The sequence below is a fragment of the Podarcis gaigeae genome (assembly GCF_964106915.1).
Source record: "Podarcis gaigeae genome assembly, chromosome: 8".
NCBI classification, from domain to species: Eukaryota; Metazoa; Chordata; class Lepidosauria; order Squamata; family Lacertidae; genus Podarcis; species Podarcis gaigeae.
In genome coordinates this window covers 87,262,484-87,287,128 of record NC_139684.1, presented here as the reverse complement: position 1 = coordinate 87,287,128, position 24,645 = coordinate 87,262,484, and the positions used below count along the sequence as shown (strand labels likewise).

The 24,645-nt window shown below is 50.6% G+C and overlaps 1 protein-coding gene across 2 annotated transcripts in view; it reads left to right on the top strand.

Moving 5' to 3' along the window:
- The window catches only part of PPP1R13L (protein phosphatase 1 regulatory subunit 13 like), a 52,956-nt gene extending 28,712 nt beyond the window's left edge, over window positions 1-24,244 (top strand). For both annotated transcript variants that reach the window (XM_083753745.1, XM_083753746.1), the window contains exons 3-13: window positions 4,014-4,144; window positions 4,824-5,394; window positions 6,306-6,404; window positions 7,456-7,553; window positions 8,714-9,110; window positions 11,624-12,174; window positions 13,120-13,257; window positions 16,027-16,160; window positions 18,430-18,596; window positions 19,366-19,565; window positions 20,629-24,244. In XM_083753745.1, coding sequence (XP_083609871.1) covers window positions 4,014-4,144; window positions 4,824-5,394; window positions 6,306-6,404; window positions 7,456-7,553; window positions 8,714-9,110; window positions 11,624-12,174; window positions 13,120-13,257; window positions 16,027-16,160; window positions 18,430-18,596; window positions 19,366-19,565; window positions 20,629-20,667 — 2,525 coding nt within the window. In that variant the 3' untranslated portion in view covers window positions 20,668-24,244. The remainder of the gene's footprint in view (window positions 1-4,013; window positions 4,145-4,823; window positions 5,395-6,305; window positions 6,405-7,455; window positions 7,554-8,713; window positions 9,111-11,623; window positions 12,175-13,119; window positions 13,258-16,026; window positions 16,161-18,429; window positions 18,597-19,365; window positions 19,566-20,628) is intronic.
- Window positions 24,245-24,645: the final 401 nt, after the last annotated feature.

The window sequence follows — 24,645 nt, the reverse complement described above, 5'->3', positions numbered from 1 at the left end:
AGACATCTGAAGGCAGCCCTGTTTAGGGAAGCTTTTAAAGTTTGATGCATTTTTAATATTTTGTTGGAAGCTGCCCAGAGTGGCTGGGGAAGCCCAGCCAGATGGGCGGGGTATAAATAATAAATTATTATTATTATTATTATTATTATTATTATTATTATTATTATGAGTCAACAGTGTGATGCAGCAGCAAGAAAAGCTAACAATATTCTAGGCTGCATCAACAGAAGTCCATAGTTCAAAGATAGTCCCACTCTATTCTGCCTTGGTCAGGCCACACCTGGAATACTGTGTCCAGTTCTGGGCACAACAATTTAAGAAGAATATCGACAAGCCAGGGAACCCCAAGCAGGCACAAAAAGACCCCTCTTCCTTGCTTTCTGGGCAAGATTGTCTCAGCACACTAGGGGTGCTTGCAGCCAATCTCACACAAACTCGTACGGCCCCACAGGATCTCACAAGAGGGTCTCAGAGCTGGTGCACTGAGCACGCCTTGCCTCCCCAAGCCAGACAGAGAGCTTCAACGCTCTTTCTGTGCCAGCAAACCTGAAGCAGACCTGGCGCAAAAAGAGCTTTTGAGCTCTCTGCCTTGCTCCGATGCAACTTGCGCAATTTCAGCCCCCTTGCCTGCTACCGCGTAGGGTTGGAACCGCACAAGTTAAAAGAGCGTGAGGTTATTATTATAATATGTTAAATTTATATACAACCCTTTTTCACAAGATCTCAGGGAGGTTCGCAGGATAAAAAATATATAAAGCAACAAAACAACACACACACCCCAGAAACACATTGAAAAGGCAGTAGAATGTTAGCCTTATAAAACCCAAAAATACAAAATAACATACTTAAAAGGTAAAGGGACCCTTGACCATTAGGTCCAGTCGTGGCCGACTCTGGGGTTGCGGCGCTCATCTCGCTTTATTGGCCGAGGGAGCCGGCGTACAGCTTCCGGGTCATGTGGCCAGCATGACTAAGCCGCTTCTGGCGAACCAGAGCAGCGCACGGAAACGCCGTTTACCATCCCGCCGGAGCGGTATCTATTTATCTACTTGCACTTTGACGTGCTTTCGAACTGCTAGGTTGGCAGGAGCAGGGACCGAGCAACGGGAGCTCACCCCGTCGCAGGGATTCGAACCGCCGACCTTCTGATTGGCAAGTCCTAGGCTCTGTGGTTTAACCCACAGCGCGAACAATTTAAAAATACAAAAGTGTGTGTGTGTAAGCCACTTTGCTCAGGCTCTGCCAGGAAAAGTGACTCAGAAATGTTTTTAAAACACACACACACACATTCAGTATTGCATGGCCTGCTGGTGTGTGTTGCTCTATGGGACCAAATGCCTGCCCTTTTTAATTTTAATTTTCTTCACTTGGCAACTGGCCCGGCATTTCATAGCTGCGAGCAAAGTGGGGCTCTTTGCCGGGATGTCCTGGGCTTGTCTTGACATTCCTGCGGCATTTTCGGCCGAACCCTTTGTAGCCCGCTGAGCCTGCCCAGGAGGCAGGTGGCGTAATGGCCCCACGGCAAACAGGTGAGGAAACCAGGAGGGCTGGGCCCGCACTGCAGGGCCGGCGTGCCTCTGTGAGCGGGCGCCGGGCTTGATCTCACCCCATGGGCCTCCCTTCCCTGGGGGGGTGCTGTAGACGGCTTTCCGGGAAAAATGCATGGCACCTGCTAGGAATTTTTCAGCCTGGTGGCTGAGGAGTGTTTCTGTGTGTATCTGCTTGGATCTCATATGCTACAGCGCCGTAAAGTGCCAAGTCCCCTCTGGCAGCTAAAAAACCATTGGAGAGAAATCTGGTTCCCCCAGATCCTTAGCGGAACTATTTATTGGTTTATTACATTGTCATCCCACCTTCCAGCTCAAAAGTGGTGCACAAAGCTCCTTCCCTTCCTGTTTCGTCCTCACACAACAACCCTGCGAGGGAGGAGAGGCTGAGGGAGGCACCGGCTGGCCCAAGGGAACACCCATGGTGTCTTCATGCAAACGAGTGAGAATTCGAACCCAGGCCTTTGCCATACCCTAGTCCGGTAATCCAGATCCATTTAAACAGAAATCCTAAATAGGATCCTGGTAGGCTGTCCAGTGGGACGCCGGTGGCGCTGTGGGTTAAACCACAGAGCCTAGGGCTTGCCAATCAGAAGGTCGGCGGTTCTAATCCCCGTGACGGGGTGAGCTCCCGTTGCTCGGTCCCTGCTCCTGCCAACCTAGCAGTTCAAAAGAACGTCAAAGTGGAAGTAGATAAATAGGTACCGCGCCGGCGGGAAGGTAAACAGCGTTTCCGTGCGCTGCTCTGGTTCGCCAGAAGCGGCTTAATCATGCTGGCCACATGACCCAGAAGCTGGACGCCGGCTCCCTCGGCCAATAAAGCGAGATGAGCGCCGCAACCCCAGAGTCGGTCACGACTGGATCTAATGGTCAGGGGTCCCTTTACCTTTACCTAGGCTGTCCAGTATTTTGTGATCGCGTTTTCTGTTTGTTCCACCCACATGTCAGGGCCAAAATTATTACGAAAAAGGGGAATACGGTAGATCGTATAACTATATAATTTATTATTTATACCCCGCCCATCTGGCTGAGTTTCCCCAGCCACTCTGGGCAGCTCCCAATCGAGTGTTAAAAACAGTACAGTGTTAAATATTAAAAACTTCCCTAAACAGGGCTGCCTTCAGATGTCTTTTAAAGATAAGATTGCTGCTTATTTCCTTCACATCTGATGGTAGGTCGTTCCACAGGGAGCCACTACCAAGAAGGCCCTCTGCCTGGTTCCCTGTAACCCCACTTTTCGCAATAAGGGAACCGCCAGAAGGCCCTTGGTGCTGGACCTCAGCGTCCAGGCTAGACAATGTGGGTGGAGACGCTCCTTCAGGTATACTGGACCGAGGCTGTTTAGGGCTTTAAAGGCCAACACCAACACTTTGAATTGTGCTTGGAAACGTCCTGGGAGCCAATGTAGGTCTTTCAAGACCCGTGCTATGTTTGTCTCAGCGGCCGCTCCCAGTCACCAGTCTAGCTGCCGCATTCTGGATTAATTGCAGTTTCCGGTCACCTTCAAAGGTAGCCCCACGTAGAGCGCATTGCAGTAGTCCAAGCGAGAGATAACTAGAGCATGCACCACTCTGGCGAGGCAGTCTGCACGCAGGGAGGGTCTCATCCTGCGTACCAGATGGAGCTGGTAAACAGCTGCCTTGGATACAGAATGGACCTGCCCCTCCATGGACAGCTGTGAGTCCAAAATGATTTCCAGGCTGCGCATCTGGTCCTTTAGGGGCAGAGTTACCCCATTCAGGACCAGGGAGTCCCCCACACCCGTCCGCCTCCTGTCCCCCCAAAACAGTACTTCTGTCTTGTCGAGATTCAACCTCAATCTGTTAGCCGCCATCCATCCTCCAACCGCCTCCAGACACTCACACAGGACCTTTAAAGAGAGGTAGAGCTGGGTGTCATCTGCATAGAATTGGTTTATCTAGTGCGACCCCTTGCAATGTAGGAATATTTTGCCCAACCTAGGGCTCGAACCCACACCCCAGAGTCTTGCACTCTATCAATTGGCGCTCTCCTTCCTGGGGCAGGAGCAGAGAGTGCTTGGAGGGGCCTAGGGGCCACATTCGCTTCTGGGGGCCGCATGTGAATGGTAGGCGGGGCCAAATGGACAAAAGCAACACCTGTGGATTTTCTACCTTGCCCAGTAGGCTAGGCTCTCTACATGCGCTCACGTCGTCTCAGCAGGGCTGCCTGGGGGCGGCGGCTAAGGAGAGGTCCAAGGGCCAGTCAGAGAGCTGTGTCTGGCCCTCGGGGGTGAGGGGCATCTTGGACCACCACCAGCCCTTCTCTGAACATCTCTGGTTCCAGGCATCCTTCGGGAACGAAGTGTCTTGGTTCCTTCATTTTAAAAATGGTAGAGTTTTAGAGTCGGGGGCACCCCAGAGGTCATCTAGCCCAACCCACTTCCCAGGCAGAGACCTGCCTCTCCTCTCCCTCTCTTACCCTCCTCTCTTGCATTCCCCACCACAGCTCTGGCCTCGAAGCACATGGACCTGAAGCAGTTGGAACTGGACACGGCGGTGGCCAAAGTGGACGAGCTCTCCAAGCAACTGGAGTCCCTCTGGACAGAAAACCCAGCCCAGCCTCTCGGGCAGCTCAAGGTGCGGAGGCAGCCACGGAGCCTTGGGGTGGGGGCGGTCCTGGAACCGGCATCCATCCAATAAACATTAGATGATCCCCAGGGCTAGCTGGCTAAATTAGTTCTACTTGGGCCAGCGAGGAGACCAGGGGAGAATTAGCTGTGGGGTCTCAGAGCGGGTGATCTTCATAAAAGGGGAGGGAAGAGAAGGGGAATAAAAGATCAGGCTAAGTTCAAGTTGAAAGCCAGGCGGAATAGCTCTGCCTTACAGGCCCCACGGAAGGAGGTTAAATCCTGCAGGGCCCTGGTCTCACGGGACAGAGCATTCCACCAGGTCGGAGCCACCACTGAGAAGGCCCTGGCCCTGGTGGAGGATAATCTGACTTCCTTAGAGCCCGGGACCTCTAAACTATGATTATTCATGGACCTTAAGGTCCTCTCCAAAGCGAGTGATAGCTTGCGATTGCATGATAGAATTAATGCATCAAAAGAATTTTTGCTAGTACTTCATTTGCTAGTACTTCATTGGAGGTGGGGGGACACCAAAGGGGGTCCCCACAAGCAGCCTTGTGGAGCAACCTTGCTTGCCAACCAAGTCCCGCAACCCTGGCCTGTGGCTGCCAGCTCTTGTTTTACCAGACCTGGCGGGGGTGGGGTCGTTGTGGAGTCACGCCCCAATCTCCTTTCTCTGTTCCTGGCAGGCTATGGAGAGATTCAGCACCAGCCCATCCCACGAGCTGCAGGGCAGGATGAGTCCCATCGCCCCCTCCCCGCTGCCCCTCTTCCCCCGCAAGAGCCTGTCGACGGAGACCACGGAGAGCGCCCACTACTCCTTTGGGGAAGCGGCGCCGGGATTCGCACACAGCTCCACCTACGGCTCGCCGTCCCCCAGCCAGCTCCTCGCACCCAGATCCCCGCTGGGCCGCCCCACCTCGCCGCGGCCGTCCCTCTTCCTCCAGCCAGAGGTGGACCGGGCACTGCCGCCCCCCCGGCCCAAGGTGCTGCCTGTACCCTACGAGACGTCGCCCAGCCCCACAGCCTCTCCCCGCTCCCTCCGGCCCAGCCTCTCCCTGGAGCGCCAGTATGACTACAAGACCTATGGCGGGACACTGGGCCGAGCCAGCTCCCCACGGATGCCCACGGAAGGAGCTGCGCCCCAGTCCTTCTTCCCGGACCGGGTGCCGTCGCCACGGCTGCCTCTGCCGCCGCCGTACGAGAGCCATAGCCTGTATCCCTCGCCACCCAGCACTTTCGCACCTTTCCGGTCTCAAGGTAAAGGTCGGGCGAGGACTGGGGGGGGCACTTTTGAGGTGGGGGTGGGACTGCTAGCCTTTGGGTCATGAGCCCATCAGTTTCATCAAGTTAACAAAACAGAATTAATTGGATTTTGGATAAGTGTGCAATTCAAAGTCTGTTGCGTTATCAGCCTTGGTGGGTCATGAAATTGCTTTCTGAATGTGGCTTCTTTATAATAAAGGGTAGGTTCTAATAAAGGGTAGGTTCTAATTAAGATAAGATAAGATAAGATAAGATAAGATAAGATAAGATAAGATAAGATAAGATAATAGGGTAGGTTCTGTGAGCTGCCCTGAGATCTCTGGGTATAGGGCAGTATATAGTGTCTAATAAATAAATTTTTATTTATTTGTTTGTTTGTTTGTTTGTTTATACCCCGCCCATCTGGCGGGGTATCCATCGACTCTGGGTGGCTTCCAACGGAATATTAAAATACAATAACCTATTAAACATTAAAAGCTTCCCTAAACAGGACTGCCTTCAGATGTCTTCTAAAAAATCTGGTAGTTGTTTTTCTCCTTGCCATCTGGTGGGAGGGCGTTCCACAGGGCGGGTGCCACCACCGAGAAGGCCCTCTGCCTGGTTCCCTGTAACCTCACTTCTTGCAGTGAGGGAACCGCCACAAGGCCCTCGGTGCTGGACCTCAGCGTCCGGGCCGAACGATGGGGGTGGAGACGCTCCTTCAGGAATAATAATAATAATAATAATAATAGTAGGGGGCACTGGGGATGAGCTCAAGGGGACAATGGCTTGAAAAGCTTTGGAAAGAGCTGGGCTGGAAGGTCAGGAAAGACGTGGTGAGCCATAGGTTCTGGGTCAAGGGATGGCAACGGTGTATCCCCGAAAAAAGTCCTCGGGTGGAACTCTGAAGATCTCCCTCTCTGCAGATGACCTTGTGATCCGGAGGAGGGTGCAGAAAGGGTGGAATGAATCCGACCTGGACGTGGCGTATGAGAAGAAGGCGGCCCACCCAGTTGGTTATGAGCGTGAGTGTTGGCCGGGGTCTCTGGAGGGAGGAGAGGAAGAGCCGTTTTGATGTGTCAGTGGGTGGGCAGGCAGGAGGCAAAGTGGGGGGCAAGGAAAGGGCTTCATCCCGGGGCATTGTGGTGGGGCAGCCAGGCTGCTGGGGCACCCGATTAAGACCTTTAGAAGCCCCCCCATATATATATCTAATTCAAAATATAGGCAATAATAAACTGTCAAATAAAATTTTAATTTTTGAAATTCAATGAAACTTACATTAAACCACAGAGCCTACGACTTGCCGATCAGAAGGTCGGCGGTTCGAATCCCCGCGACGGGGTGAGCTCCCGTTGCTCGGTCCCTGCTCCTGCCAACCTAGCAGTTCAAAAGCACGTCAAAGTGCAAGTAGATAAATGGGTACCACTCCGGCGGGAAGGTAAACGGCGTTTCCATGCGCTGCTCTGGTTCGCCAGAGCTGTTCCGCCTGGTTTTTGCTTTGGACTCAGTCTGACCCTTATGTTTCCCTCCCCTTATGGTCTTGATCTATGGGCTATTATTAAAGTGAGGCTGTATTTTAAATTGTATTTTTAACATGTATTTAAATTGTCCCCCCTCAATTATGGTTTTATTGTAATTTTACTGGTGTTAGCTGCCCTGCGCCTGGCTCTGACCAGGGAGGGCAGGGTATAAATAAAAAATTATTATTATTATTATTTATTATTACTTCCACTTTCGTTACATTTGAAAAAAAATAATTCTCCAACTTTTTCTCATTGCAAAGTCTTTTGATCAGAACCTCAAAACCAATCTCACGTGACACATCTCCTCCTATACTTGCCTTGTTGCATAGTTGTTTTGCTGGGATTTCTAATAGACTTCAGCTGAGAAAAGGAATGCTCAGCTGAGCCATTTCTGACCGTTAATGGTAAAAATCTGGCAATGGGAAATTTCTGTGGTTGCCCCCCCCCCCTTCTTTCATTGATGCCCTAAGTAAGTGCTTATTTTGCTTAATGGTTTATCCAGCCCTGAGCATCCCATCCCCAATCAGTCTCTCTTTCTCCACCCCCTGTCCAGGAGGAGACGCCCACCTGGGGCTCCGCCAGAGCCTGGCAGGCGTCCCGCTGTCTCCTTGGAGGGAATCGAGTTTAGACGGGGGCATTGGCCCAAGCAAGGTAAGTTTGGGCCTGCGCGGCTCCCCTTTGGGTCTGTGGCATAGCTGTCAACTTGCAGATTTGAAAATAAGGGACCAGCAGCCTCGAAACTAAGGGATAAGCAGCCAAAATAAGGGATTTTCCAAGGGGCACAGGTATGTTCAACTTCTGAGCCCCTCTGAGCCAAAGGCAGAAAGCCCAGCCAGCAGCCAAACGAAGCCTCAAGTGGTGGTTCCCACAGCGCAGCAACCCGGCAAAGGGGATGCAGCAAGGAAAACCACCGTCACCTCTCTGCTGGGAAGCGCTGAGCAAAGGCGAGTCCCCAGGCAAGGTGGCCGATTTGATCGGCACAAGGCATGCATGCCCCACCCCCCAGTCGTTCTGAGACTCCTTATTGGGTGAGCAACACAGCCTAGCAACACAGTTGGAGCCTCCCTCCTCCCTGGTCGGCAGGGAGGGAGGGAGGGAGATGAGCTGCTTCCTTTGAAACCAGGGAAATTTAAGGGACATCGTCAGTAAGGGACAGCAGCAGGACACAGAGCTGGGAAAAGGGAGTTTCCCGCCAAATAAGGGACAGTTGACAGCTATGGTCTGTGGGGTTTACTCATTTCACATATATCCCACTTTTTTTCCTTTCTTGTTCTCCTCATTTAATTCTCCACGACACCCTGCGAGGTAGGTTAGGCTGGCCCAAGGTCACCCAGGGAGCTTCATGGCTGAGCGGGAATTCGAACCCCGGTCTCTCCTGGTCCAGCGCTCTAACCACTACACAACACTACCTCTCAAGGAAAGCTTTCCAGGGGAGGGTGCTCATTGGGGAACCCTGCGACAAATGGCAGGTTGAAATCTCGGGCGATGGTGACAAATTAAAGTAAGGGGAGGGGATACGAATTTGCAACCTCAGGGGTGAAAAATGTAATAGCTAGATCTCAAATAGAATTCCGCGCTCAGTATAGCGTTGTGAAAATAAGTGTGTATAAGATGATGGAACTTCATTCTATTTTTTTGCTTGGTTTTTGTTAAAGAAAAATCAATAAAAAACGCATTAAAAAAACAGATTATGTTTTTATGGAACCTCCAGGTCCAGGGGCAGTCTATCTAGGTTCCTAGTTTGTTAGGGCCACTTCAAAAACAGGGACTTAGATGGGATGTCTCACATCTCTTTGCTTCCTCTCCCCTAGGAGGAGCATTATGGGATGCACAGCGCCACCTTGCCCAGGAATTACAAGGTCTCCCCGCTCGCCAGCGAGCGGCGCCCGGACACCTCCTTCCGCCGCTCCCTCCCCAGCAACCCGACGGGAACCCTGCCCCGCAACTGGCAGCCCATCTCCCGCATCCCCATGCCGCCCCCGAACCCGCAGGGCAGCCTCCCCAAGCGCCACAAACCCCTGCCGCTCTCCATGATCTTCCGGCTGCAGAATGCCTTCTGGGAGTACGGGGCAGCTGGGCAGAAGTTCCCCCTTCCCCAGGGCCCCCCGGGCTCCTCGCTTTTCCTCCGCTCCCTCCACAAGCAGCTGATGCAGCCCACTCTGCCCCAGAGCCAGCACCACCAGCGCATGGCCTCGCTCGGGAGCGAAGGTAAGCGTCACGCGACAGCGAAAGAGGCTAATACTATTCTTGGCTGCATCAACTCTCTTCTGCCTCTCTCTTCTTGTAGCGTTTCAAAAGCAAGGAAGGATTGGACTCTGATTAATAAAATACACACGAGACTTGACCAGCAAGACTCTGGGAGAGGTGCCAATAACAATTCCTGTCCACCCCTCGGCCCAGGTCGTTTTATTCACAAAAGAACTTTTTACACAGTGTTCGCAAGAACCAATCAGATTTCCTCTGAGCATTTCAAAAAACCCCATGTGGGACAAAGTCAGATCAGAAGAAATTCTTTTAACGACAAAGAAACTATTTTCTACTTGAGCATGCATATGTGTTGTTCTTGTTGTTTAGTCGTTTATTCGTGTCCACCTCTTCGTGACCCCATGGACCAGAGCACGCCAGGCACTCCTGTCTTCCACTGCCTCCCGCAGTTTGGTCAAACTCATGCTGGTAGCTTCGAGAACACTGTCCCACCATCTCATCCTCCGTTGCCCCCTTCTCCTTCTGCCCTCCATCTTTCCCAACATCAGGGTCTTTCCCAGGGAGTCTTCTCTTCTCCTGAGGTGGCCAAAGTATTGGAGCCTCAGCTTCAGGATCTGTCCTTCCAGTGAGCACTCAAGGCTGATTTCCTTCAGAATGGAGAGGTTTGATCTTCTTGCAGTCCATGGGACTCTCAAGAGTCTCCTCCAGCTCCATAATTCAAAAGCATCCATTCTCTGGCAATCAGCCTTCTTGATGGTCCAGCTCTCACTTCCATACATCACTACTGGGAAAACCATAGCTTGAACTATACGGACAACAATAATACCGTAATCCTGTCGACCCCTCGGCCCAGGTCGTTTTATTCACAAAAGAACCTTTTACACAGTGTTCATAAAAACCAATCAGATTTCCTCTGAGCATTTCAAAAATAACCCACGTGGGACAAAGTCAGATCAGAAGAAATTCTTTTAACTACAAAGAAACTGTTTCCTACTTGAGCATGCATATGTAGTTCAGAGTAAATAAAATAGGAATAAAAGGAGGAATGCATTTAGCAAACCCCGGAGGTCATAAATAGGAGTAAACAGGATGGCAGTATTTACCATCTCCTTATGAACTCTCTTCCTGGTCCTTAAGATCTATCTAAATATTAAACTACATCAAAACTACCTTCTATCTTTATGACTCAGGATGCCTGATGAAGCAACTGGCAACTGGTCTGTGTTTCAGAATGCTTATACGTGCCTGTCAGGCGTAGAGAAAGCAAATGGCAGAGGCTTGTGGGATTCGATCAGAAACTATTGTCAATGAATCAAACCCAGTCAACGCAATGCTTTCATTGCTGACACAATGGCTTGCTCCATATTTCATAATTCCTCATAGCAATCCCACCTGACCCCCACACTCTGGATATTTGCACCCCTACATCTTCTGCCTTAGTCAGACCACACCTGGAATACTGTGTCCAATTCAGGGCATCGCAATTTAGGAAGGATGTTGACAAGCTGGGAGGTGGGCAGAGGAGGGAAACCAAGATGATCAAGGGTCTGAAAACCAAGCCTGATGAGGAGCAGTTGAAGGAGTTGGGTCTGTTTAGCCTGGGAAAGAGGAGACTTCAGAGGAGCTACGAGAGCCATCTTCACATATCTGAAGGGCTGCCCCATGGAGGATGGAGAAGGCTCGCTTTCCACTGCTCCAGAGAGGAGAACCCGAACCAATGAATTGAAGTTACAGTGGTACCTCTGGTTGCGAATGGGATCCGTTCCAGAGCCCTGTTCGCAACATGAGCAGAACGCAATCCGTATCTGTGCGTCTGTCCGTGCGCGGGTCATGATTTGCCGCTTCCGCGCATGCGCGTGATGTCATTTTGAGCGTCTGCGCATGCGCAAGCAGCGAAACCCAGAAGTAACCCGTTCCATTACTTCCGGGTCACCGCCAGACATATCCTGAAAGAACATAACCTGAACCGAAAGTAACAAGAGGTATGACCGTCCAGTGGAACCTCGGTTTTCGAACATAATCCATTCTGGAAGACCGTTCAACTTCCAAAATGTTCAAAAACAAAAAAATAAAAGTAGAAGCCACAATACAATAGGGAAACTCAAAGCGGAATCTGTGCGGAAGCTTCTGAGAATCGTTCGAAAACCGAAGCTGATACTTCCGGTTTTCGGTATTCAGGTTCCGAAACGTTAGCCAACGGAGACGTTCGAAAACTGAAGTTCCCCTGTATGAGAAAGGAGATTCTGACAAAACATCAGGAATAACTTTCTGAACGGAAGAGCTGTTTGGCAGTAGAACGGCCTCCCTTGGGAGCTTGTGGACTCTCCCTCCTTGGAGGTTTTTAAGCAGCGGTTGGACGGATGTTTTCGCTGAGATTCCTGCATTGCAGCGGGTTGGACTGGATGACCCCAGGGGTCCCTTCCGACGCCACAACTCCAACATTCATTTCCCAGGAAGCGCTCCCTCCCCTAGGAACGGCATCCCCAGCGGTGACCCCTCTCTTCTTTCTCTTCCAGGGAACGGCGTCGCCAAAGCGGCCAGCCCCTCGTCCGAGCCCGTCCGCATCGTCCCCATCGTCTTGACCACGGGCGACACGGAGGCAGAGTTGGAGAACCTCCTTCCGGGAGGGGAGCCAGCCGAGGCGGAAGAGGTCCCCCGGCCGCTGAGCCCCACCCGCCTGCAGCCTCTGCTGCCCCCCGAGGCCCAGAAAGTGCCCGAGTTTGAGGAGGTGGCGCGGGTCCTGGCCGAGATGCCCCGGCCCCTGAAACGCCGTGGATCCATGGAGCAGTGTCCCGGCCCCGTCTTGCCCCCCACCCACAAGAACCAGTACCGCCAGATCATCAGCCGCCTCTTCCACCACCATCCCCGCAAAGAGGATGCTGGCTTGGCCGGAGAAGCATCCCCGCAGACGGAGCTCTCGCCCATCACCGAGGCCATGGAACAGAAGGCGCCAGGGGCTGTCGTGGCCCCCATTCCAGCAGCCCCCCTGCCACCAATGCCAGCACCCCCCATCCCGCCTCCGCCTCTGCCAGAGAGCCCAGTGAGCTTCAGTCCTTTGCCCAGTCCGGTAGGTCTATTGCAGGCATGGGGCCACATAATGATGATAATAATAATAATAATAATAATAATAATAATAATAATAATAATAATAATAATAATAATAATAATTTATTATTTATACCCCGCCCATCTTGCTGACTTTCCCCACCCACTCTGGGCGGCTCTCAATTGAATGTTAAAAACAATACAGCGTTAAATATCAAAAACTTCCCTGATCAAGGCTGCCTTCAGATGTCTTTTAAAAAGAAGATAGCTGCTTATTTCCTTCATATCTGAAGGGAGGGTGTTACACAGGGCGGGCGCCACCACCGAGAAGGCCCTCTGTCTGGTTCCCTGTAACCTCATTTCTCGCAATGAGGGACCTGCCAGAAGGCCCTCGGAGCTGGACCTCAGTGTCCGGGCTGAACGATGGGGGTGGAGATGCTCCTTCAGGTATCCTGGGCCTTTGAGGCCGTTTAGGGCTTTCAAGGTCAGCCCCAACACTTTGAATTGTGCTCGGAAACGTACTGGGAGCCAATGCAGATCTCTCAGGACAGGTGTTATGTGGTCCCGGCGGCCGCTTCCAGTCACCAGTCTAGCTGCCGCATTCTGGATTAGTTGTAATTTCCGTGTCACCTTCAAAGGTAGCCCCATGTAGAGCGCAGTGCAGTAGTCCAAGCGGGAGATAACTAGAGCATGCAGCACTTAATAATAATAAATGGAGCCAAAGAGACTAAACCTGTGAGACCTCGAACCCAGTCCCTGGCTGTCCCTTGTAGCTGTGCTGTAGTTATTGACTAGAGAGTGCTCTGCACCTGCTCAGAGGCACTTGTGGCCTTTAAAAAAACAACACACTGGATTGAGTCTTTGGCTTCGAAAGGCAGAGGGAGTGGGGATTGGCTGTGTGTGGGTTGTTGGCCCTTCCCAAGGCGGCCTCCATGCTGATGGCTGCCTGTCGTCTGCCATTCAACAGGAGAAGCGTTCGGTGCTGCGCAAGGCGGCCTCCCCACGGAAGCGGCTGTCAAAGAGGGCGCGACTCAACCCCCTGGTGCTGCTGCTGGATGCGGCCCTGACCGGCGAGTTGGAAGTCGTGAAGGAAGCCATGAAGGAGGTGAGTGTTGGGGGTGTGTGGCTTATCTTTGGGGACAACCAAAAATATCAACAACCTCAGATACAGTGGGGCCTCGCAAGACGAAATTAATTCGTTCCGCAAGTTTTTTCGTCTTGCGAGTTTTTCGTCTTGCGAGTCCAGGACCTCTTCTGAAGGACGGCGGGGGGCGAATGTCTTTGCTCCCCCCCGCCTGCCTTCAAAAGCCGTCCGGGATAGCAGGAAGCGCTTCCCTGCTATCCCGGACCGCTTTTAAAATGCTGGCGGTGGGGAGCAAAGCCTTTCGGCCCCCGCCGGCCTTCCTGGACCTCTTCTGAAGTTCGGAGGGGGGGGGGAAAGGCTTTGCTCCCCACTGCCAGCATTTAAAAGAGGTCCCCGGAGATTTCCCTATGGGCTTCCTTCTTGCGAAGCAAGCCCATAGGGAAATTCGTCTTGCGAAGCGCCTCGAAAAACGGAAAACCCTTTCGTCTTGTGGGTTTTCCGTCTTGCGAGGCATTCGTCTTGCGGGGCACCACTGTATGCAGATGACACAACATTGACAGTAGAAAGTGAGGAGGAATTAAAGAACCTTTTAGTGAGGGTGAAAGAGGAGAGCGCAAAATATGGTCTGAAGCTCAACATCAAAAAAACGAAGATCATGGCCACTGGGCCCATCACCTCCTGGCAAATAGAAGGGGAAGAAATAGAGGCAGTGAGAGATTTTACTTTCTTGGGCTCCATGATCACTGCAGATGGTGACAGCAGCCACAAAATTAAAAGACGGCTCTTTGTGACCCCCTGGACCAGAGCACAGCAGGCACTCCTGTCTTCCACGGCCTCCCGCAGTTTGGTCAAACTCATGCTGGTAGCTTCGAGAACACTGTCCCACCATCTCGTCCTCTCTCGTCCCCTTCTCCTTCCATCTTTCCCAACATCAGGGTCTTTTCCAGGGAGTCTTCTCCTCTCATGAGGTGGCCAAAGTCTTGGAGCCTCAGCTTCAGGATCTGTCCTTCCAGGGAGCACTCAGGGCTGATTTCCTTCAGAATGGAGAGGTTGGATCTTCTTGCAGTCCATGGGACTCTCAAGAGTCTCCTCCAGCACCAGAATTCAAAAGCATCCATTCTTCCGCGATCAACCTTCTTTATGGTCCAGCTCTCACTTCCTTACATCACTGCTGGGAAAACCATACCTTTAAGTATACGGACCTTTGTTGGCAAGGTGATGTCTCTGCTTTTTAAGACGCTGTCTAGGTTTGTCATTGCTTTCCTCCCAAGGAGCAGGCGTCTTTTAATTTCGTGGCTGCTGTCACCATCTGTAGTGATCATGGAGCCCAAGAAAGTAAAATCTCTCACTGCCTCCATTTCTTCCCCTTCTATTTGCCAGGAGGTGATGGGCCCAGTGGCCATGATCTTAGCTTTTTTGATGTTGAGCTTCAGACCATATTTTGCGCTCTCCTCTTTCACCCTCATTTCCTAGAGCAGGAACCAGCAAGCCACTCCAGTATCCCTGCCAAGAAAACTCCATGGACAAAGACAACAGGCTACCAATCTAGATGGCTGTAAAAGAGGACTGCACAAATTCATGGAGGGCTATTGACTGCTCTTGTGTTTGAATCCTGATTGCTGGTTTCTCTTTGGGCATCTGGTCGGACCCTGTGAGAACAGGTCGCTGGACCTGATGGGCCCCTTTTGGCCCGGCCCAACAGCCTCTTCTCAAGTGGCAGGGAGTTCCACAGTTTGCACTGCGTGAAGAAGGATTTTATTTTATCGGTCCTGAATCTTCCAACGTTCAGCATCCTTGGATGTCCACAAGTCCAGGAGAGAGGCAGGGAATCCTTTCCCTTCTTCCTCCTTGGCATGCATCGTTTTATAAACTCATGTTGCTTCTGACACGCCTTTAATTTCTCCACTTTTTCAGTGCCATGTGTAGTTTTATGAGCTTCCATCACGTCCCTTCTTTCTCTGACCTTAACATATCCATGTGGTTTTTGCCATAGGACTTTTGTGGCTCTGATATCTTTTTAATGAGTACAGTGGTACCTTGGTTCTCAAACTTAATCCGTTCCAGAAGTCCATTCCAAAACCAAAGCATTCCAAAACCAAGGCACACGTTCCCATAGAAAGTAATGCAAAACGGATCAAACCGTTCCAGATTTTTTAAAATAACCCCTAAAACAGCAATTGAACATGAATTTTACTATTTAACGAGACCATGGATCCATAAAATGAAAGCAATAATCAATGTACTGTACTATAAAATAAATAAGACAGTATTGTAGATAATAAAAATAATAATTTTTTTCTTACTTGCTCTGATGATAGTCATTGTTCGGATGGGGGGGCTTGTATCCATTTACACAGTCACACAATCAGTCAGTAGCTGAACTGGGTTCCACACAGTCGCAAAAACAAATTAAATGAAAAAGCCTCAAAAACAAAAACACCAAGTAAATAGCAAAAACGAAAGCGCCAAACGTAATCCATTTTGGAAGCTCATTTGACTTCCGAAATGTTCGAAAACCAAGGCGTAGCTTCTGATTGGTGCAGGCGCCCCGGAAACAATAGCCGACCACCGCATTGGATGTTTGGTTTCAGAAAAACATTTGAAAACTGGAACACTTCTGGGTTTACGGCGTTTGGGAACCAAGGCATTTGAGAACCAAGGCGTTTGAGAACCAAGGTACCACTGTAGCGGTATAGGATTATTATCATAAGTAAAATAAAACCACGGGAGCTGAATCACACACAAGCACACAGACCCTCCAAAAGTGCATTTTCCTGCTTCTCCCCCCAGCTGAACGACCCGAGTCAGCCCAACGACGAGGGCATCACTGCTCTCCACAATGCCATCTGCGGTGCCAACTACAACATCGTGGACTACCTAATCAACATTGGGGCCAACGTCAACTCCCCGGACAGCCATGGATGGTGAGCTTTTTATTTATTTATCCAAAAATCCTCAAAGCAGCTTACTAAAAGAAGCTGAAACAATTAAATTGTTGCTCTTAGGATTCTTGGGTTTTCCTTGTTTTTCATTTTCATTATGCGTTCTGTGTCTTTTAGAGAGCATAATTTTATGTTGTGAACCACCCTTCAGGTATAGGAAGGTGTACATATGTAATAAATAAAATAATAATAATAGTACAGTGGTACCTCAGGTTAAGTACTTAATTCGTTCTGGAGGTCCATTTTTAACCTGAAACTGTTCTTAACCTGAAGCACCACTTTAGCTAATGGGGCCTCCTGCTGCCACCGTGCCGCTGGAGCTCGATTTCTGTTCTTATCCTGAAGCAAAGTTCTTAACCTGAAGCACAATTTCTGGGTTAGCGGAGTCTGTAACCTGAAGCGTATGTAACCTGAAGCGTATGTAACCCGAGGAACCACTGTAAAGGTAAAGGGACCCCTGACCATTAGGTCCAGTTGTGACCGACTCTGGGGTTGCGGCGCTCATCTCGCTTTACTGGCCGAGGGAGCCGGCATACAGCTTCCGGGTCATGTGGCCAGCATGACTAAGCCGCTTCTGGCAAACCAGAGCAGTGCACGGAAACACCGTTTACCTTCCCGCCGGAGCGGTACCTATTTATCTACTTGCACTTTGATGTGCTTTCAAACTGCTAGGTTGGCAGGAGGAGGGACCGAGCAACGGGAGCTCACCCCGTCGTGGGGATTCGAACCGCCGACCTTCTGATTGGCAATTCCTAGGCTCTGTGGTTTAACCCACAGCGGCACCCGTGTCCTAAAATAATAATAATACGATATTTAGAAAGTTACAATAACAATTGCCTAAAAAGAAAAAATGGTCCAGTTTTCTGAGCAGCCGGGTGGGCTTGTCTAAACAAGGACGTTTTTAGCAAGTGCCGAAAGGGCTTTACAGCAAAGGTGCCTGTCTTATCATGAGGCAGGGAGTTCCGAAGTGTAGGCACTGCCGCAGTAAGCCATCTACAGATGCAGAACGGAGAATATGGGGCACCTGGGACAGGGCCAGATCCACTGACCTGAGTGGGTGTTTGTGGGGTGAAGTGATCTCGCAGACAAACCGGTTTCCCAAGTTGTTAAGGGCTTTGTGTACTAGTTATTAACACCTTCAACCCGGCAGCGAGTGCGGATCTCTGAGCACAGGTGTTCTATCCTGGCAAGCCCTTGGCTTTTGTTCGCAATCGGGCTGCAGCTATTCCCTGGGGGAAGGTTGGAATTGCAGCTGCAATGCTCCACAGCTTCCTTCTCTCCCTACATTCCCGCCATCCCCCAGGAGGAAGCTGCAGAACCACAGAACTGTAGAGCTGGAAGGGAACTCTAGTGACCATCTAGTCCAACCCCAGCAATGCAGGAATTGCACTTAAATTATTTATTTATTTATTTATTTATTTATTTATTTATTATTTATACCCCGCCCATCTGGCTGAGTTTCCCCAGCCACTCTGGGCGCCTCCCAATCAAATGTTAAAAACAGTACAGCATTAAATATTAAAAACGTCCCTTCAGATGTCTTTTAAAGATAGGATAGCTGCTTATTTCCTTGACATCTGAAGGGAGGGTGTTCCACAGGGCGGGCGCCACTACCGAGAAGGCCCTCTGCCTGGTTCCCTGTAACCTCGCTTCTTGTAATGAGGGAACAGCCACAAGGCCCTCAGTGCTGGATCTCAGTGTCCGGGCTGAACGATGGGGGTGGAGACGCTCCTTCAGGTATACAGGACCAAGGCTGTTTAGGGCTTGAAAGGTCAGCACCAACACTTTGAATTGTGCTCGGAAACGTACTGGGAGCCAGTATAGGTCTTTCAGGACCAGTATTATGTGGTCTCGGCAGCCGCTCCCAGTTATCAGTCTAGCTGCCGCATTCTGGATTAATTGCAGTTTCCGGGTCACCTTCAAAGGTAGCCCCACGTAGAGCACAGTGCAATAGTCAAAGCGAGAGGTAACCAGAGCATGCACCACTCTGGCGAGACAGTGCGCGGGCAGATAGGGTCACATCCTGCGTACAAGGTGGAGCTGGTAGACAGCCACCCTGGACACAGAATTAACCTGCGCCTCCATGGACTGCTGTGAGTCCAAAATGACTCCCAGGTTGTGCACCTGGTTCTTCAGGGGCACGGTTACCCCATTCAGGACCAGGGAATCCCCCACACCCGTCCGCCATGAACAGGGCACACACACACCTTAACTGAGCTTGGGTGTTTTTCCACCCCCCTCTCTTTCCCAGGACACCCCTGCACTGCGCTGCCTCCTGCAATGACACGGCCATCTGCGTAGCCCTGGTCAAGCACGGAGCGGCCATTTTCGCCACCACTTTCAGCGACGGCAGCATGGCCATTGAGAAGTGCGACCCGTACCGCGAGGGCTACAGCGACTGCTTCAGCTACCTGGCAGGTGAGGCGGTAGGAGGGCACATGGGAAAGGCACCAGGAAGTCCTTTAAAAAAATAATAATAATAGTAACTTGTATTAAATATTCCATTTTAACAATCCACTCAAATCACATTAAATATTCCAAATTATACATATTGTTGTTTAGTCGTTTAGTCGTGTCCGACTCTTCGTGACCCCCTGGACCAGAGCACGCCAGGCACTCCTGTCCTCCACTGCCTCCTGCAGTTGGGTCAAACTCATGCTGGCGGCTTCGAGAACACTGTCCCACCATCTCGTCCTCTGTCGTCCCCTTCTCCTTGTGCCCTCCATCTTTCCCAACATCAGGGTCTTTTCCAGGGAGTCTTCTCTTCCCCCGAGGTGGCCCAAACCTTGGATCCTCAGCTTCAGGATCTGTCCTTCCAGTGAGCACTCAGGTCTGATTTCCTTCAGAATGGATGCGTTTGATCTTCTTGCAGTCCATGGGACTCTCCAGAGTCTCCTCCAGCACCAGAATTCAAAGCATCCATTCTTTGGCGATCAGCCTTCTTGATGGTCCAGCTCTCGCTTCCATACATCACTACTGGAAAAACCATAGCTTTAACTATACGGACCTTTGTTGGCAAGGTGATGTCTCTGCTTTTTAAGATGCTGCCTAGGTTTGTCATTGCTTTCCTCCCTAGAAGCACCCGACACTACAATTCTAGGATTCAGATGGTGGGTGGCAGTGAAGTCATGAGTTTTTGAATCAATGTTGATCCACATTTTGGGGGGCTCCCCATTCCTCTTTGCAGATGTTGAGCAGAACATGGGCCTGATGAACAACGGGGTGGTCTACGCCTTGTGGGATTATAGCGCCGAGTTCAGCGACGAGCTGTCTTTCCGCGAGGGCGAGCCGGTCACCGTCCTGCGCCACGACAACCCCGACGAAACAGACTGGTGGTGGGCATCTCTCTACGGCCAGGAGGGCTACGTGCCCAAGAACTACTTCGGGGTGAGTGTTCAAGACACGCGCAAGGATGCGATGGGAGGTTTGCAGGCTACAAAGGACTCGTTCACAAATATGTTGACAGCTGCACGAATTATTATAGCTAGCAAGTGGAAGGGGCAAGCAGAATACAAAATGGAAGAATGGAATGAAGAGGTGTAGGATTTAGCTGTTAATGATAAATTAACATGTGCCATTAAGGTAAGACGGGGTATATGCAGGAGAAATGATTTTGAGGAGATATGGAAGGTGTTTGTAGAATTTGTACTGTCAAACCATCGCAATAGGCGTTGAAAATCTGGGAGGCTGGAAAGTTACAATAGTTATTCTTATTTATTTAGGATTATTACTTTGTCAAAAAGAAAAATAATTTTTAAAAGACACACACATGTGCGAGGGTCCTTTGTTTATGCTTAATAATAATACTAATAATAATAATAATAATATACCCCACCCATCTGGCTGAGATTCCCCAGCCACTCTGGGGGACGCCCAACCAAATATTAAAAACACGATAAAACATCAAACATTAAAAACCTCCCTAAACAGGGCTGCCTTCAGATGTCTTCTAAACGTCAGATAGTTGTTTATTTCATTGACTTCTGATGGGAGGGTGTTCCATAGGGTGGGTGCCACCACCGAAAAGGCCCTGTGCCTGGTTCCCTGTAACCTCACTTATCGCAGGGAGGGAACTGCCAGAAGGCCCTTGGCGCTGGACCACAGTATCCAGGCTGAATGATGGGGGTGGAGACGCTCCTTCAGGTCTACTGGGCCTTTGAGGCCATTTAGGGCTTTCAAGGTCAGCACCAACACTTTGAACTGTGCTCGGAAACGTACTAGGAGCCAATGCAGATCTCTCAGGACTGGTGTTATGTGGTCTCGGTGGCTGCTCCCAGTCACCAGTTTAGCTGCTGCGTAAAAGCACCTGGGTGAGACTCTGCTTACGTTGTTAACCAGCGATGAGCTTCCTGCGGCCACCAGGATCCAGCCTTGCGTGCTGGTTTCTCTGCCTTGCTGGGCTTGCTCCGTTCCAAAATACGCAAGCCACCTGTGCTTCTCTCCTCCGCAGCTCTTCCCCAGGGTGAGGCCGCAGCAGAGGAAGGCGTGACGTTTCGGAGGGAGGAACCCCGTCGCTGCCATCCCAGGAGGAACCTGAGGAATGTGCCTGGACAAGGTCCCGAAGAACAGCTTTGCAGTGCAGATGAATCGCCTTGCCTGCCTCAGGCGGGCGGCTGTCTGGCATCCTCAGATGCGCTGTATTGGTGGAGGGAAGGGAGAGACATGAGAAGATGGCGAATCCTTGGCTGTCTCGCTGTGTGTGTGTGTGTGTGTCTGGAAAAGCATGCCTAAAAGGAGAGGGTCTGACCTGATTTTTTGATTTTTTTTTACTATCTGCCTTCCTCTCCTCCTGCTTCCATTAAGGACATGCCATGACGCTAGGAAGGGTGATAGTATTTCATAGCTGTCAACCTTCCCTTTTTTTGCGGAGAATTCCCTTATCCCAGCGCCGTTTCCCGCTGCTTCCTGCTGCTATCCCGGATTGTTAGATATCCCGTAGACTGTCCCTGGGACAGGCGAGGCTCCTGATCCCTTATTTTTGAGGCCGCTGATCCCTTATTTTCAAATCTGAAAGTTGACAGCTATGGCATTTTTTTTTATTGTTTTGCATAGAATTGTAGTGTTATAAGGGAGTCCCTGGGACGCGGGTGGCGCTGTGGGTTAAACCACAGAGCCTAGGACTTGTTGATCAAAGTCGGCGGTTCGAATCCCCGCGACGGGGTGAGCTCCCGTTGTTCAGTCCCTGCTCCTGCCAACCTAGCAGTTCGAAAGCACGTCAAAGTGCAAGTAGATAAATAAGTACCGCTCCAGCGGGAAGGTAAACGGCGTTTCCGTGCACTGCTCTGGTTCGCCAGAAGTGGCTTAGTCCTGCTGGCCACATGACCCGGAAGCTGTACGCCGGCTCCCTCGGCCAGTAAAGCGAGATGAGTGCCACAACCCCAGAGTCGGCCACGACTGGACCTAACAGTCAGGGGTCCCTTTACCTTTACCTTTAAGGGAGTCCCTGAGAGGCATTTAGCCCAACCCCCTCAGCTGAGGAATCCCTGGTGAATGGGAATCCCAATCTCCAAGGAAGGAAAGCCCCCACCACTTAGGCTGGAAGGTTTTTGCCCCATTCATCCAAACGAAAATTCAGATGATTTGCCCAAGTGGTACATAGCACACCTCTGGGGGAATAAATTCAACCACTGCTGGAGCAGGCCTTGCCTCTCAAAGAGATTGCCCCCATCCCTCCCTCCCAGCTCCTACCCTGAGCATATTCAGAGGTGCCTGACCCTTTCTCCATCCCCTTGGCTTCCTTGCCTCTCTGGACACGTCCACCACCAGCTGACCTCTCTGCTCCCAGCTCCGGCCACGTCGCCAACAGCTTCCTTGGGGCCTCGGCATGAGAACTTGGGCAACGGCAGCTGCTTCCCCCTCTCATTTCTACGATCGTTGCTCAGCTGTGGTTCTCCCCCCACGAATCTCCGGCTCCCTGTCCCAGCGTTGAAACTGGAGACATGAGAGAAGAGGACCTTGCTTCCCTGGGACTCGCAGTTTCAATGGGATCCTCGAGGAGAGCTCCCTCTCTGCCCAGGAGGAGGGCTCCGCAGGATGGGACCGTGGCCTGGGCAAAATCCACTGCTTTCTGCTCTTTTGACTTTTGCACAAATGGGAGCCGCTAGGGAGCTTGTGCCTTGGCGAGTTTGCCTCACCAAGAGGGTGTTGTCTTCTACACAGCTCCATCTAGCCCAGTATGGCCTGTACTGACTGGCAGCTGGCTCTCTGGCAGAGAGACGCCTTCCCTGCTGCTAGCTCCCTGATCTTCCTAGCTAGAAAGGCCCCTGTTTGAACCCAAGACTTAATTCATGTCAAGCGTGGTCTCTGCTCCAGAGCTGGGCTGCCTCCCTTCCAACTGCGGAGGAAACCCCGGCTCAATTGCAGAAACTCTGTTTTGCTCTGCCTTTTCCCACTCCTAAAGCCTTCCTATCACACATGACACTCACCCTCCTTGGGCAAGCTGCCCCACGCCCCCCCCACCTTATTTTGTGGGCTAAACCACTGAGCCTTGGGCTTGCTGATTGGAAGGTTGGCGGTTTGAATCCCTGCGACGGGGTGAGCTCCCATTGCTCGGTCCCTGCTCCTGCCAACCTAGCAGTTCGAAAGCACATCAAAGTGCAAGTAGATAAATAGGTACCACTCCGGCGGGAAGGTAAACGGCGTTTCCGTGTGGTGCTCTGGTTCACTAGAAGCGGCTTAGTCATGCTGGCCACATGACCCGGAAGCTGTACGTCGGCTCCCTCGGCCAGTAAAGCAAGATGGGCGCCGCAACCCCAGAGTCGGTCACGACTGGACCTAATGGTCAGGGTTCCCTTTACCTTTACTTATTCTGCTAAGGCCGGTCAGCCGCCATAAGAGAGACAAGCCCCTCCACCTCTAGCCAAGCAGATCACTCAAACCACAGCCAGGGGTGGCATTTTAAAACGAATGAAAAGTATGGAGTACTTGGAGGTGGTGGGTTAACAGATATGAAGCCAGTGTTCTGTATCCCCTGGATATTATAGCCTTGGAAGGTTGCACCCCCAGCCCAGACACAGGCTCTTCCATGCAACTGCTGTAAAAAGATTCCTCTGTTTGCAGGAAGGATTGCAGGGGGAGAATTTTGGGTTTGTGCTTCTATCAAGGACACTGGCTGGGAAAACATAGAGTTAACTATTAAAAATTGGACTGCTCCAACACTGACTCCTCGTAATCCTTCTTTCAGGACACCTCCGTTTAATATTTTGTGAATATATTCTTTCGATTCTTGGAGAATAGCTAACCCTGATCTCAGGGGTTCTCCACGCATGTCTGCTAGAAATAAAAGTCATGCAAGGCTACACAATTAAATATTTCCAAGGGATGGGCCTCTCTTGGAGATGGGTTTGATGGGGTTCTCTGATCTTCCCCCTCTCAAGACAATTTTTCAACATGACCCACGGGAAATTAGGTAACAGAAAGAAAAACCACAAAGGGAAAAACTCCTCAAGGAGAGTCCATAGCTTTTTCATTAAATGGGAGGGCAAACCCTAGCAATAATCTGAGACACGTTTGAAGCTTTTGTCCATGGAATCTGTATTAGTAAAAAATGTGGCATTAAAAAGGAGAAAAGTAACATTAACGCTCAAATTACTACAAGAAATAGTACCACGGGAGCTTGAAACGAAACAGAAATGCACACAAAACAAACGAGTTTACTCTAAGCCTAGGGGGAAAAGGGATAATTGGAATCATTGGAAATATCTCTCTTATCTAGGAACTGGATCACATAAATTTGGAACTTAATACTTATGAACAAATTTACCACTTTGGTACGAGAACCTCAAATGGGGAAAAGGCACTCCTTTTAATGCAACATGGTTACTCATCGTGTACAATCGATCATGCATTGATTCTGCCCTCCAGAAATGCACAGGGACCCCCTGGAATTACTCTCGCTTCCTGTTTTTGCACCTGTAGCGTGTAATGGATATTGTATTAGGCATAAAACTGGATCCACACTCTTTGGCAAGGGGGATTATGGTACTTTTCTGTTGATGATGTATTTGTAATTGCTTATATCTAAAAAGTATGTTTAAAAAAATAATAATAAATGTGGACTAACTGGATCATCGATGCGTTGCTTCCATTTATCGGACAAGTGCCTCTGCTGAATTGTGGAGATATTGGGGTAGGGAGGAGGGTGGATTTTGTGCGCACACCCCAGCATAGCTGTCAACTTACAGATTTGAAAATAAGGGACCAGCAGCCTCGAAAATAAGGGATCAGCAGCCAAAATAAGGGATTTTAGTCAATCAGCAGCCAAACGAAGCCTCAAGCGGTGGTTCCCACAGCGCAGCAACCTGGCAAAGGGGATGCAGCAAGGAAAACCACTGTCTCCTCTCCGCTGGGAAGCGCTGAGCAAAGGTGAGTCCCCAGGCAACGCGGCCGATTTGATCAGCACAAGGCATGCAAGCTCCACCCCCCAGTTGTTCTTAGACTCCTTATTGGGTGAGCAATACAGTTGGAA